General features: G+C 34.2%; 1 protein-coding gene across 1 annotated transcript; it reads left to right on the forward strand.

Moving 5' to 3' along the window:
- Positions 1–267: 267 nt before the first annotated feature.
- LOC149206890 (KH domain-containing protein At4g18375-like) lies at positions 268–3,158 on the forward strand. The gene is made up of 2 exons (XM_089397823.1): positions 268–1,778; positions 2,642–3,158. Exons 1-2 carry the CDS (start codon positions 268–270, stop codon positions 3,156–3,158), a joined length of 2,028 nt encoding a protein of 675 aa, XP_089253949.1.
- Positions 3,159–14,246: the final 11,088 nt, after the last annotated feature.

Below are 14,246 nucleotides of genomic sequence, written 5' to 3' on the forward strand. Positions count from 1 at the left end.
TCTTTGACTTAGATTAATATTGCTATAGGAATATGAAAATATGATACTATTATTGAAGAGGAAATCTAACCCACACAGGTCGGTCTTAACACGAGGGTACCGTGTGAACAAATTGTCGGCCTTAAGAAGCGCTAACGCATGTCATATAAAAGGGACAAATCAGTGGCCTTGAATAGGATTCAAGAAGACAGATAGGATTCAAGTACACGAAGTTTTTCCTTAAAAGAGGGAGACATCTAATCTGTGAAAGTGAAAGGATTGCCTGCAATGGACGGGTTTTACTCTGCCATTGGAAAGCGAGGACGCAGGGAAAATGAGGTTCCAGAGAAGAATGATGGAAATAAGAGGCGGAACTTTGGCACTGGTAGAGAGCGAGCTTTGCCTGGCGCTGACAGTACTGTGTATCGCATACTATGCCCTGCTAATGTGGTAGGAAGTGTTATAGGAAAGGCCGGTAAAGTTATAAAATCTGTGAGTCAAGAGACGCGTTCGAAGATCAAAGTTATAGATGCTGCTCCAGGCGTTGATGATCGCGTGATAGTAATCTTCAGCTCACCGTCGGGCAACGACAAGGAGAAGGATTGCAATGAGAATGAAGTTGAAGTTGAACCTGTGTGTCCTGCTCAGGATGCTCTTCTTAGAGTGCATTCTGTTATTGTTCAACAATCTTCTTCTGGTAGAGATAATGACGCCGTCGACAAAAAGAGACAACACAATGCTCGGTTGCTGGCTGCTAACAGCCAGATTGGAGGTTTGATTGGAAAAGGTGGAAATAACATTCAAAAATTGAGGAGCGAATCGGGGGCACAAATTCAGATACGGCCAAAAGATGAGCTGCCAGGCTGTGCTTTTAGTTTTGGTGAAGTCGTTGTCATATCTGGAGATGCAACCGCTGTCAAGAAAGCACTGTATGCAGTTTCAGCTTTTCTGTATAAACACCCACCTAAGGAGCAAATTCCTTGGACTGATATTTTATCTGCAACGAACCCAACTTCACTCCTTCCTTCTGGTGTGCCCGCATTATTTACTCCGCCAAATTATGTTCCACAACGAGATTCACTGTTTGCTCATCACAGTTCAGGTGCTCCAAGAGTAAATGCTATCTATGCCTCCGCCCATTTACCAGCACTGGGAGGATATGGAAGTGAAGCTCATCCCATTGCTCCAAAATATGGGAATTCTGCTGTTGAGAAAAGTCCGGAGGAGTTTTGTATTCGAATAGTATGCCCAAATGATAAAATTGGACGTGTGATTGGTAAGGGCGGAGCAAGTATTAAGGTTGAAGACCCACAATCAGAATCAGATGAACGTGTAATCGTAGTTTCTTCAACGGAGTTGGCTAATGATGGTGTTTCACCTACCCTTGAGGCCGTTCTTCAATTGCAAGGAAAGACTTGTAGTGACAATGACACTGATGGTGGTGGCATTTGTACAAGGCTTCTTGTTCCGTCAAAGCACATTGGTTGCCTTCTTGGTAAAGGTGGCAACATCATCAGTGAGATGCGGAAGCACAGTGGAGCAAATATTCGCATATTTCGCAAAGAGGAGCGGCCAAAATGTGCCTCCCAAGATGAGGAGCTCGTTCAGGTTACTGGAGACCCCAGTGTTGCTAGAGATGCACTTATCCAAATTACAAAAAGGCTGAGGGGAAATATTTTCAAAGATATGGATGGTGCTATCAACACCCACACATTGCCTCCTTTGTCTAGTCTATCTGTGCCCAGTGCGATTCCTCTTTCAAATTATGGAACTAGGCAATATGACCTGGGATTTCCCAGGTAAATCAGGTGCTCCATTGTAAAATGTTTCTTATTATTATTTTTAATTTATTTTCTAATTGCAAATTATTTTATATTATATAAAAATATAAAAAATTGTATTATATGATTATTATATTTCAGTTTGTTTAATTTATTTTATTTAAATTCATTAAGTTAATGAAATAAATGAACAAAATTCAAAATATATTCTTATATTTGTAATTAAAAAATAATTTATTTTGTATTTTACTTATAAATAATTAAAAAAAATAAAAAATTCAAAATGTAATCCCAATTTTCCATGGATGAAATTTGTTTCCTTTCAATAATGTTATTGTATACACTAGTTAGCTTTTTATTGTGTATCTTAATTATATTGTTGATATATTAATTTTTATAATTTAAAGAAAATTGTTGTTTTTAAGCATTTGATTGATATACATGCTTGTGGTTTCTTTTTTGAAACAAGGATTGATTGTGGTAATATAGTAAGTGAAATGTTTGATGAAGAATTGAAGGTTGAATTTGCCACTGTAGAAGCAAGATATGAAGCAGTTGGAACTGCTCATGAAGCAATATTTCATCTACAGTAGTTGAAACTTGATGATCAAGAACAAGATAAATTGATTGAAGTGTTTTTTATGAAAATATCCACTGACCACATAATAGTGGAAGATAGTTTCATTGAACTTGAAAATAAGGCAAAGAAGGAAGATGTAGAGTAGGAAAATCTCACTAAATGGAGTCATATTAAAGATGGTTTTAACATTATTTTTGAATAAGCAGGTGTTCAAAATAGCATTGGAGAAGAAGTTGAAAAAAAGGTTAATAAATTTGACGCGGATTTAAAGCTCATTGAAGAATGGAAGTGAAACTTGAAGTTCAATATGGCCTCTTACATATAACCCTACTCTTCCCATTGCTCCAAAATCTGGGAATTCTACTGTTGAGAAAAGTCCAGAGGAGTTTTGTATTCGAATAGTATGCCCAAATGATAAAATTGGAGGTGTGATTGGTAAGGACAGCAATATCATCAAAAGCATGAGGAAAGATATAGGAGCAAGTATTAAGGTTGAAGACGCACAATCAGATTCAGATGAACATGTAATTGTGGTTTCTTCAAAAGAGTTGGCTAATTATGGTGTTTCACCTACCCTTGAGGCAGTCCTCCAATTGCAAGGAAAGACTAGTGGAAGCACTAGTGACAATGACAATAATGAAGGTACCATTTGTATAACTCTTCTTGTTTCGTCAAAGCACATTGGTTGCCTTCTTGGTAAAGGTGGCAACATCATCAGTGAGATGCAGAAGCACAGTGGAGAAAATATTCGCATATTTCGCAAGGAGGAGCGACCAAAATGTGCCTCCCAAAATGAGGAGCTTGTTCATGTCACTTGAAACCCCAATGTTGCTAGAGATACACTTATCCAAATTACAAAAAGGCCGAGGGGAAATATTTTCAAAGATATGGATGGTGCTACCAACACCCACACATTGCCTCCTTTGTCTAGTCTATCTGTGCCTAGTGCGATTCCTCTTTCAAATTATGGAACTAGCCAATATGACCTGGGATTTCCCAAGTAAATCAGGTGCTCCATTGTAAAATGTTTATTATTATTATTTTTAATTTATTTTCTAAATACAAATTATTTTATATTATATAAGAATATAAAAAATTGTATTATATGATTATCAAATTTGAGTTTGCTTAATTTATTTCATTTAAATTCATTAAGTTAATGAAATAAATGGACAAAATTCAAAATATATTCTTATATTTGTAATTAAAAAACTAAAAAATAATTTATTTTGTATTTTACTTATAAAATGTTATGTAAAATTATACTTTTTAAATAATTTTAGAAGAAAATAAAGATTTAAAACGTAATCACAATATTCCATGGATGAAATTTGTATTGTTGATACATTAATCTTTATAATTTAAAGAAAATTGTTGTTTTGAAGCATTTGATTTAGATGTATATCATGACCGTGCATTGATATACATGCTTGTGGCAAGTATGTCCATGTATATTATGTTCGTGTATTGATATACATGCTTGTGGCAAGTATTGTGTCTTGCCGTTACATGATTTTTTATTTTTATACATCTATAGATATAATGTGCTCGTGTAACATTGGATAGATCAGTTATATATATATATATATATATATATATATATATATATATATATTAAATTGGTTTTTTTTATATACATAGATTTAATGTTTTAGATAATTAGGTTGTGTAGGTTATATACTGTAATTTTGTAATTTCAACAAATTTGACTAAACATTATATCTAACCAAGGGACAGTTTATAATATCAATAGTTTTAAGAAAGCCTTTCCATGTGGTAGGCATTGCCTTGTCTAGAAATTTCATTTTACAATAATGCCATTTCTCGATGTTGAAATATAGGGGTCTTAGAATGGACTAGTTTATGTTGTACATGTAATGCATGTTTCTCTGGATTGTTAATGTGTGTTGTGGCATTTTTTTGGATTTAAAATAAATATGAGTCGGAATTGAGAGGAGAAAGAGGTAGTGAACAAGGGCTTTGTGGAGATCTCGCGTGAGAAAATGGAGCACCAAGCCCTAGGCCAGCAACAACCAGTTATGGGGCTTGTCAGTGGTCCACCTTAGATGCCCTATGGTACAACACCTTATCAAACAACTCAGTTGGTTGCACTTGTTGCTCCAACCTTTGTTGTTGGAACTGTTCAGTCTCCTGACCTGGACAAATTACAATATATTGAGCCTATTCCTCTCCTCCAAGGCAATTCAGATGTATTATCTGAGACAAGATAGTGCGCTGACCTGAGGCAAGATAGATCGATGATCTAAGGCAAATAGCTCACATTTTCCTAGGCATACTCTCTGGGGAATAGTGCAGCTCTGAGGCACACTATCTCTTTGAAACATGCAGAGCTTATCTCTGGGAATAGTGTGAGCTTTGAGGTGGAGTAAAAGGATGAAGTTTAACCCTCTTGGAGACCTATGGTAGACAGAATTGAAGGGATGTTTGTATTGGATATTAGAGGGTTGGCTTGACAATTGTGGGAGGTTATCGTGCTGGTCAGTATTTGTCTATGTAATCTTGTCAAAGATATGTTATTTTTTATGTTCAAATTGGATTGAATTGGACATCCTTTCATAAGGAAAGGTTGCTGGGTTTTTCCCAAGGTAATTTTTGGTGTCTCTTGTTCATTGTCTTACTTTGATTTTTATTGTCCTATGGATCTTAATGATGGTTGAAATTTTCATGTATAAATACTTAATGATTTTCAGATTGTATCATTTGAAGCAGTTATCTATTCGAAAATTGCTCTAGCCTTATATGATACTAGAAAAATCAACACTTCTTTCAACCTCAAGTGTTAGGAGTAGGCAACCAGGCTCCTCAATGGTTGCAGAAGACTTTGGTAGGGAACCAGTGCCCAGTTTTCCCACGTCGCTCTTGGCTATCAAACTAAGGAGACCTTGAGATCATTGGCCCCATTGTCGGATCTCCCTTACGCTCTCTCTCTCTCTTTACAGGTTCTTCTATTGTGTTGTCCACCTTTCGACAAAGTCACTTAGCATTTAATATCACTGTACTTTTCTCACAGTTCTAAGAAAGTGATATATATATATATATATATGTATGTATGTATGTATGTATGTACATACATATCTATATATGTGTATCTATATCTATATATCTATATATCTATATATATATATATATATATATATATATATATATAGATATACATATACATATATAGATATGTATGTACATACATACATACATACATATATATATATGTTTCTTCCTTGTATTATTTTTGTCATTTTTTGGGTGTTGTGCTGGCACTCCCACATTCTTTTCATATTGTTTTGTACTCTTTAGTCCCATTGACCTAGTTTTGTTGTCAGTTTTCAGAGATCAATACAGTTATGTTAGCTTATACTAGAATTAAAATGATAGAGGGTTGTGGTTTACTATGCTTTTAGAAATATTTGGGTGGGTTGTGTCTCTAAGTCTCACTAGTCACTTTTGTCCAAACTAGACATAAATCAAATCTATTGATCTATTACCTTTGACAGCATTTTCTAGGAGTTTCTAGATATGTAATCCTGTGAAGTAGATGGAAATATTTTTCATGGTAGTATGATTACTTCCTTTTTCATATGTATGATGGGATTTTAATTTTTCTGTTTGATATTTTATAAGGTTGTTCTCGAGGATAAAGAGTGTTTTTTTTTATTGATTAAAAATTGTATTTCAGTGGTGAAAGTGGCGCAGGCAAAACATAAACTCAAAAAATTGCAATGCAATACCTCACAGCACAAGGAGGTGACAGTGGATTAGGTGATAAAATATTGCAGACAGATCTTATTCTGTAGTCATTTTGTAATGCAAAGATGCTAAAAAATGACAACTCTAGTAGATTTGTAAGTTGTAATCCTTTTAATTCTCATATTTAAACAATTTCAGTACATGGGAGATAGAATTGGGATACTTGTGAGTTTGCCATTGCAATCGTGTCTGATTGAATATTTGTGATTCTGGGTAGACAAACATGTTTCTAGCAAAGTCATTATGTTTCTAGACATGTAAATCCCAGATAAGGAATTGCAAAATTTTAAGGATATTGTGTGAAATTATATGCAGGGTAAGTTGATTGACATGCATTTTGATGGCACTGGCAAAATTTGTGGTGCATATATTCAAACATGTGAGAAAATTTTAAGCTTGTTTTTTAGTATTAATTGTTTTACATCTCCGTAACTAACTTCACCATTCCTTTTTTCACTATTTAATTTGAAATAGGTTTGTGGCAGATACTAAGATAATGAAGAGAGGTCATTTAGTGGGATTATACCCTAATGTGTGAACTGTGATTTAACATAATCCTTTTTTCTTCTCTACAATTTTTCTCGAGAAGGTGATGAGCACATGATCATATTATTTGAGTTTGGTCGAATTTATTTGATTTGATATTGTATGTTCTAGAAGCTACAATGCGATAAACTACCTATTTGTACTGTACAGTCAAGAGTAGTGCAATAGTTACAAGGAAAATGATCTTATCATATATGTTAACAGCTTTGTGTTGGGGCTTCTCCTCTTCTTAGAGGTATACGAACAAAATTCTATTATTTTGTGCAGTTTTGCTTCTCGTTAGTTTGTTTTAGCAATAACTTTGTTCCATATATAAGCCGCCTTTTCTTTTCATAGCTTATTGTAATAGCTTTCTTAATTTTTCTTTTTCAATGAATATTAAGCAAGTTGCATAGTAACCTCACTCTACATGACACTAAATTAGGTGGCATGCATTCATTCAATATGATTGCATAATTTTTATACAGTAGCAAGTTGGCCATCAATAATTCATGAATTGCGTCTACCAACCTTCAACATCCTCTATGAATTCTAAAATCTCTGCTTCTTTACAGAACTTTTCATTCTTATCTATGCTTTACTCTTCTCAAGACTCCATTGTGTTTCTATCAATATTTTTTAAGACAATAATGTTTACAACACTATTATTTAAGACAATAAGTTTTGAGACACCCGGTTAAAGAAAATATTTAAGACAATACACAATTTTTTTTTGTCTTAAGTTAAGACAATTTACCCAAAAATTGTCTCAAATATTGTCTTAAAACCCTCCTTTATGTAGTAGTGGGAGAATGGGTGTATCAAGGGAATACATGCACGGAAAGCATAAAATTTATCCTACACATGAAATTATTTTAGCATTAAGAAAAATATTTGAAATAACAAACTACACAAATAATTGGGAAACAAAAAGATGTTATAACAATTAACATATTTTTTCATTTTAAACTTTTACACGTTGAACTATGTAGAACAACATTGTATGGATTCGGCAATGTGTGTAGAGTAAAGTATGTGTGGAATAGGGGAGTGTGTGTAAGAGAATGAGTGTGCAAGGATAGTACATGTGTAGAGCAAGAACTCATTTTTTTAATTTTTTTTTCGTTTACATGAAATAATTTTAATTTGAACAATAAAGTTTAAAATAAAAAATTTCAGAAGAAAAGTGGGAAATTAAAAGATAATGAAGCATTTAAAACATCTTTTACATTTTAAACTTTTATATATTTAACTCTACAAAACAACATACGTATCAAGCCAAGGATTTGTGCAAAGAAAAGCATATGTGAAACAAGGGGTATGTGTGGGAGAATAAGTGTACAGAGGCAATGCGTGTGCATAACAAGAACATAAAATTTTCCCACATACATGAAATTATTTAACCTTAAGAAAACACTCTAAAAAAATATATATACAAACAATTGAGGAATCAAAATTTGTTGTAACAATTAGCATATTTTTTCATTTTAAACTTTTACATATTCCGCTATGTGGAAAAATAGGTGTATGTAGCCGACAATGTGTCGAAGTAAAGGATATATATAATAATGGGTACGTGTGAGAGAAAATGTCTGTAGAGGGTATGCATATGTCAAAAAAGAAGAAACAATATTTTCTGCACACACAAAATTACGATAGATTTATGCAGAAACTTTAAAATAAAAAAACTACACAAATAATTGGAAAATCAAAATCTGGTGCCACAATTAACATATTTTTTATTTTAAACTTTTACACATTCATCTATGCAGAATAATATGCATGGATATGAGAATGTGTGTAGAGAAAAGGATGTGTAGTACAGAGGGGTATGTGTGTAGGAACAAATGTGTAGAGAGAATTCATGTGTCAAACAAGAACAAAACAAATTTTTGCACACATGAAATTATTATGTAGAAACTCTAAAATAAAAAATTCGACAAATAATTGGGAAATCAAAATTTGTTGTAGGATTTAACATATTTTTCATTTTTAACTTTTAGAAATTAAACTATGTTGAACAATAGGTGTATGGAGCCCATGATGTGTGCCGAGTAAAGGATGTGTGAAACAAGGGGTATGTCTAGGAGAACGGGTGTGCAGAGAGAATCTGTGTAGGGAACATGAAAAAAAATTATTTCCACACACATCAAATTATTTTAACTTTACACAAAAACTTCAAAATAAAAATCTACACAAATAATTTCCAAATCAAAAGTAGTTTCAATAGTTAACATATTTTTTCATTTTAAAGCTTTTCACATTTAACTATGCGGAGAATGGGAGTGGGGAGGATGTGCATGTATTGAGTGATAATAGAAAATATTTCATGCACCCATATAATTATTTAAACTTTAACTGTAATTTTCAATCATCGATGCTCATGAATGCTCAACAATGGATGTTATAATAAATAGTCCCTAACACTTCTAGGGACTATATAAATGTCATGTTCCCCAACTCATTTATTTATTTATTTTTATTTATTTTTTTAGTTATTTATTTTTTTAATTTCTTTTTGTAGTCAATCATAACAGTAACCATTATCAATGATTATAGTATTCAGCTAGAACACATAACATTAATTTATGTAGTCGATTGGTTTGTTCTACTTTATCTCTCTATTTTAAATAAAGGTGACCATACTCCCTATGTCTATTTCATACCACTTATAACTACACATATATTCAGTTTATAAACACATTCATAGTTATAAACCCTTGAATACCTAGGGGGTGATTCTATCCCCTAAAACCAAACTTTAATATGATGTACCACTTGGTGATACTTGGTAATAATGTCTCCCCTCATACGTTCATGGTTACCATCATTATTTACTTAGTTCACTTTCCCACAACCTATTGTACACGACCTCAATGCGAGCCTATCTGCTCATGCCCAGTGGTACCTCAGCTATGTAGAAGTGTGACACATCCCTTGGGCCATGTGGCCTGATCCTCCTCCGCATACCAGGGTTTCCTCGGCTGTATAAATCCATTTATGATGAAACTTCAAGGGTGCCAATCATCTGGGGATGGATGGATAGATCATAATGAAACCCTCAAACCCTAATCACTTGAGACCTTAAGCCTTCCTTCACTCCTATTGTCATTTGGTTTTGCTCTGCATTTTCACTCTATTTCCCTTGTTCTCTTGGTCTGCGCCTAAGGTTACTCTCTGAGGATGAAGCCTGTCTCGTCAGTGACGAATGTGATTGGAAGGGATCAATGAATGGTTCTTGGAAGTTTCCCATGGTGAATACCTTGTTATACTGGGGTTACTTCGATTCCCTATCGTGACTTCATTTCTTGCACCTGTGAAACCCTCACGGTTTGACCGCTGCTGGAATTTAAGGTATGCACCTTATTTGGGTATACTATGGACTTCACTATTTTTCCACCGTTGGTGTTTATCTTGTGAATTTGAATGCTTTTCCCATTTGTTGCATGGTTTTGAGTGTAAAGTACGAAGAGGCTTGACGGTGCTTCATGGATGGTGCACCCCCTTCATCTTTCCATGGCTTTAGGTAAGATAATACTTAATTGACCACTGGGTCTATTTTTCTATGTGATCACTCAATATTCTAGTGCTCAGACTACTTAGTGTGCATTGCAGGTTCCCCTTCAGAAAGAAGAGATCCTCACCATTCGAAGGTATAATTTTGGGTTACTATGTTTTTTTGCTTTTATTTTTACAGAAGAAGATTAACATTCCTTCTTCTCTTCTATCTATGCTCACTTGTCTCTTAATAATTTTTGTTGCAGATATGTAACTTCAATCCTAGTTAGCAACTTTGGAATGTTTTTCCATAAATACACCTAGCTAACCTCGAGTTGTGTACTACTTACCAGGTCGGTTCCAGATTCCCATATATTCCTAAAGGGTCTTATATGGTTTATACCTTATAAGAGGAATGCTCCTCTGGCTTGTTCGATATGCTTTTGAAAATGGGTGTTGTTCAAATCTCTCTTGGTTGTAGTCGTGGTGTGAATTCAATCATTGGGCAATCCACAATTAGATCCTTTTTACTCCTATTAGTTCTTTTTACATCTATGAAAACTTCTCGGATTCACTTAAGAATCTTGGTATAATGTAATGATTTCGAACATCTCCTTGAGCTCTATCTCTAGCCTTAACATTCCTCATCCCACTTGGTTATTGAGGTTTTCATATTACTGTTGTACTTTTGATATTTTGGTAATGTATAACTATATAGACAGTTGTGAGTTCACACTATAAATTGTAGTTGATATTGTTACTTTCACTATATCTGTGTCAATCTATAATGATCCTTACAATGAAAAGGGTTCAGGTTGTGAATGTTGTCATTGGTTAAAATAATTAACTCTATTCCATTATATTCAACTATTTCTTTTTTGATTTCTACTATGTCTGTTACTAGAAAGAACTATGCTTTATCTTCCTGTGTCTTCTGGAGGTGGCCTCAGCTCAGCTCTAACTCAGATCTAGATATCGCTCCCTTTCAATGCATAAAAATGCGAGCGAGGGTTTCTTGATAATGTTTCCAATGGTTGATTGTTTATATGGCTTCAGAACGATTAATTCTCTGATGATTTCAGCCTGGTACATGAGTTTTGTTATTTGACGTTTAGTTGGTTAGCTAAAATTTATTATTACTGTGAGCTATTCGTAGAGTTGAATCTGCTCCTTATTTTTTTACTATATCTATTCCATAATTCGCTTCTTAATTGGTTTGACTATGACTGCTCTATGAATTTACCTTGTAAATGGTTTTATTGTAAGTCCTCTACAACACATAAGGAACTCTTTTAGCCAACATGCATTGAATTTACTTTACTGCGTGATTAGTGTTCATTTATTCTCTTTTGGGTTTATTCTTTGTCTTTACATATGTAAGCCAAGATCTATCTCACATTTTCCATCCTAATTGTAAGATTCGTTTATAGGTAATGTGGTAATTAAGTCCACTATGTTGCTTTACAACACACGATACAATAATGACCTATTATTAAGGTGGCAATGATTTTGATTCTGGAAGGAGTCATTTAGTTTCCTCTTTTCCCATCTATCTTCACTCAGCATCCACAGGGGTGAGTCAAGTAGCAGATTCCAGATTATATTGTCATAGATTCCTCTGCTACCTCGAGTGGAAATCTGTTTCTCCTAACATATTCTCTTTCTATGGTAAAATTTAAGCTTCTGTGATCCATATCAAGTTTACAAAAGATTTTTCGGCAAAGATCACATGAAACATCATTTGTTAAAGCGTTTCGAACCAACCAGTGTGGTTCATCGTCAGGACAAGTTCTCAGATTCTCTTTCTACTTAGGAAAATCATGGATTTGGATCCCTTCTGAGCAAAGTATGTCCTATATTTGCAGTGGTACTATTAATACCCCATCATCCTCCTTCACTATTTCTATCTTAGATACCAATTAGTCCACTCATAGCCTTGCAAGAGGATGTTTCAAGGTTTGGTTTAGGTAACCTGCAACCCAAACCCCACAACTTACTGAATACCCCTCATTGATTTAGGTACACAACAACTCAGTCACAGATAATCCATTTCTATAATGTTTGACACTCTTTCTGGGTTCCCCTTAGACTTGTTTAGTAAAATACTCTATCGATATCACCACCGAACTAAGGTCAACATTCTTAGCTACTTCTGCATGCTAAGCATAAGATCAATAAATATTCAAAATGAATGTACATATCTTATTTATGAATGCTAAACTTAATATGAATATAATTTGTAAAACGATTACACCTAACTTGTTTCTGCATGCTAAGCTTAATAGGAATAAATATTGTAAAAAGATTGCACCAAACTTGTTTCTGTGTACTAAACTTAATAGGAATAAATATTGGAAATGATTTTACATAAATTAGTACCACACATTTATATAAGACTTCAGAGGAACTATTGTAATTGAAATATGTAAATATGCAAAAAATATTAGACACATCATTACCAGAATCCAATTTTTTGCAACCGAATTAAATAAACTGAACAATTTTCGACCCAACAGTGAACCTTATTTCTTGGTTCCCCCCAAGTTGAGATCAATACATCTCCTAGAACCATCAACCTTTACTAGTCTGGTATAGCATTTATTTATATTTCACTTTTGCTAGCAGAATTTCTAAAACGATGTCCCGTTTTTTTAGGAATCTTCTAATCCCCATAACCTAGGATTTTTTTAGTTTTTCTAAGAAAATGATTCTTTTTCATACTTTAAGGTTGTTATTTTTCTACAACGATGCTTTTCCACCCCTTCCAGTGTTGCTTGCCCCACATTGGGTGATTTTTCCAGATTCCTTTCTCTACTTATCTAGAAAATCGCATGCTTCTACTGTTGAAAATAATATGATAGGGGGGTGAATCAGTATTATTAGGTCAATTATTTTTCATTTCACAATCAGATTTGTATACGCTACTTCAGTTATTAAATACCGTGTATGTATGCAACTTCAGTTAAGGAAACCAACGTATATTAGCAAACTTGTAATTTGGATTATTCTTCAGATGTGGATCATTAATCTATGCATCAAACCATATGAACAGTAACCAGGAATAATAAAACAAAACAGGCAATCACACATAAGAACACAAGATATAATGTGGAAACCCAATGTGGGTGAAAACCACCTACTGCAATTTGTCTCTATCTTCTTTCAATTAGAAACTTCTTTTTACAATGTTTTTGTACTGGTGCAGTATTATACCAGTACGCAGGCTGCTACCTGCAGAAGGCTACAACCTTCTCTCATTCTCCAGCTTCTCCTAGAAGGGAGCTACAACCCCCTTAGCTCTTGTATTAGCTGAGGTACTAGTACGTAGGTGCTGACCTATAGAAGGCTACAACCTTCTCTTTTCTTCTAGGGACCACGTTTCATAAATTTTCCGATTGGATCCATGAATATCAATTAATCATCAAGTATATCTGCATTAATGAACCTCCTTTGTACAAACAAATACTGAATCAAACAATAACCTCTCATAATGTTGTAACCAGAAAACAATACTAGTAACCAAACACCAATTCTGAACCTAGAACATTGCAGCAATAAACAAAAGTAGCTAAAACATATTTCAAGAGACATACGCTACTTCACCAATAGAAACCTGCGTACATACGCAGCTATGCCAAAGCCAACCAGCGTATACGCAACCTTCACTTGCTTAACCTGCGTGTATACGCATCTCCACTGTGTCGAACCTGCATACAGATCTATAAAAGATAATTTATCCTTTTACTTAATCAGACATTAGTTATACCCAAATTATCATATTTATATATCTAATCATGCGCCAAATATAATAGATCAAAATCACACAATGATACTACTATTCAAGCCTTGAGATCTTGACCCATCAATATATATTAACCATCGTGTAATGCTCAGGTTCCTCCTTGATTCAGATCCAGCTGTAACTCCCAACCAATCACCAGTATTCGAGATCTTGCTCTTCTCAGGATATTCAACACATAAGTCAGTGCCCTTGCCAAATGATCTCCTTCCCTTTTTATATTCTTAGGCCTTACTCAAACCATGGTCCAAAACCATTGAGAAATAATACTAAGGACCCAATACTTGGGTTTAATACTTTAAATGCAATGCCAAGGACC

The sequence above is a fragment of the Pinus tabuliformis genome, chromosome 1_2 (assembly GCF_031772625.1).
Source record: "Pinus tabuliformis cultivar Carrire ecotype Pingquan chromosome 1_2, CPIR1, whole genome shotgun sequence".
NCBI classification, from domain to species: domain Eukaryota; kingdom Viridiplantae; phylum Streptophyta; class Pinopsida; order Pinales; family Pinaceae; genus Pinus; species Pinus tabuliformis.

Excerpts from the sequence above, each read along its gene's own strand:
- LOC149206890 (XM_089397823.1), top strand. The coding sequence starts at position 268 with ATGGACGGGTTTTACTCTGCCATTGGAAAGCGAGGACGCAGGGAAAAT. Across the intron at positions 1,779-2,641 it reads TATGACCTGGGATTTCCCAG|TTCAATATGGCCTCTTACAT; the intron begins GTAAATCAGGTG and ends TGAAACTTGAAG.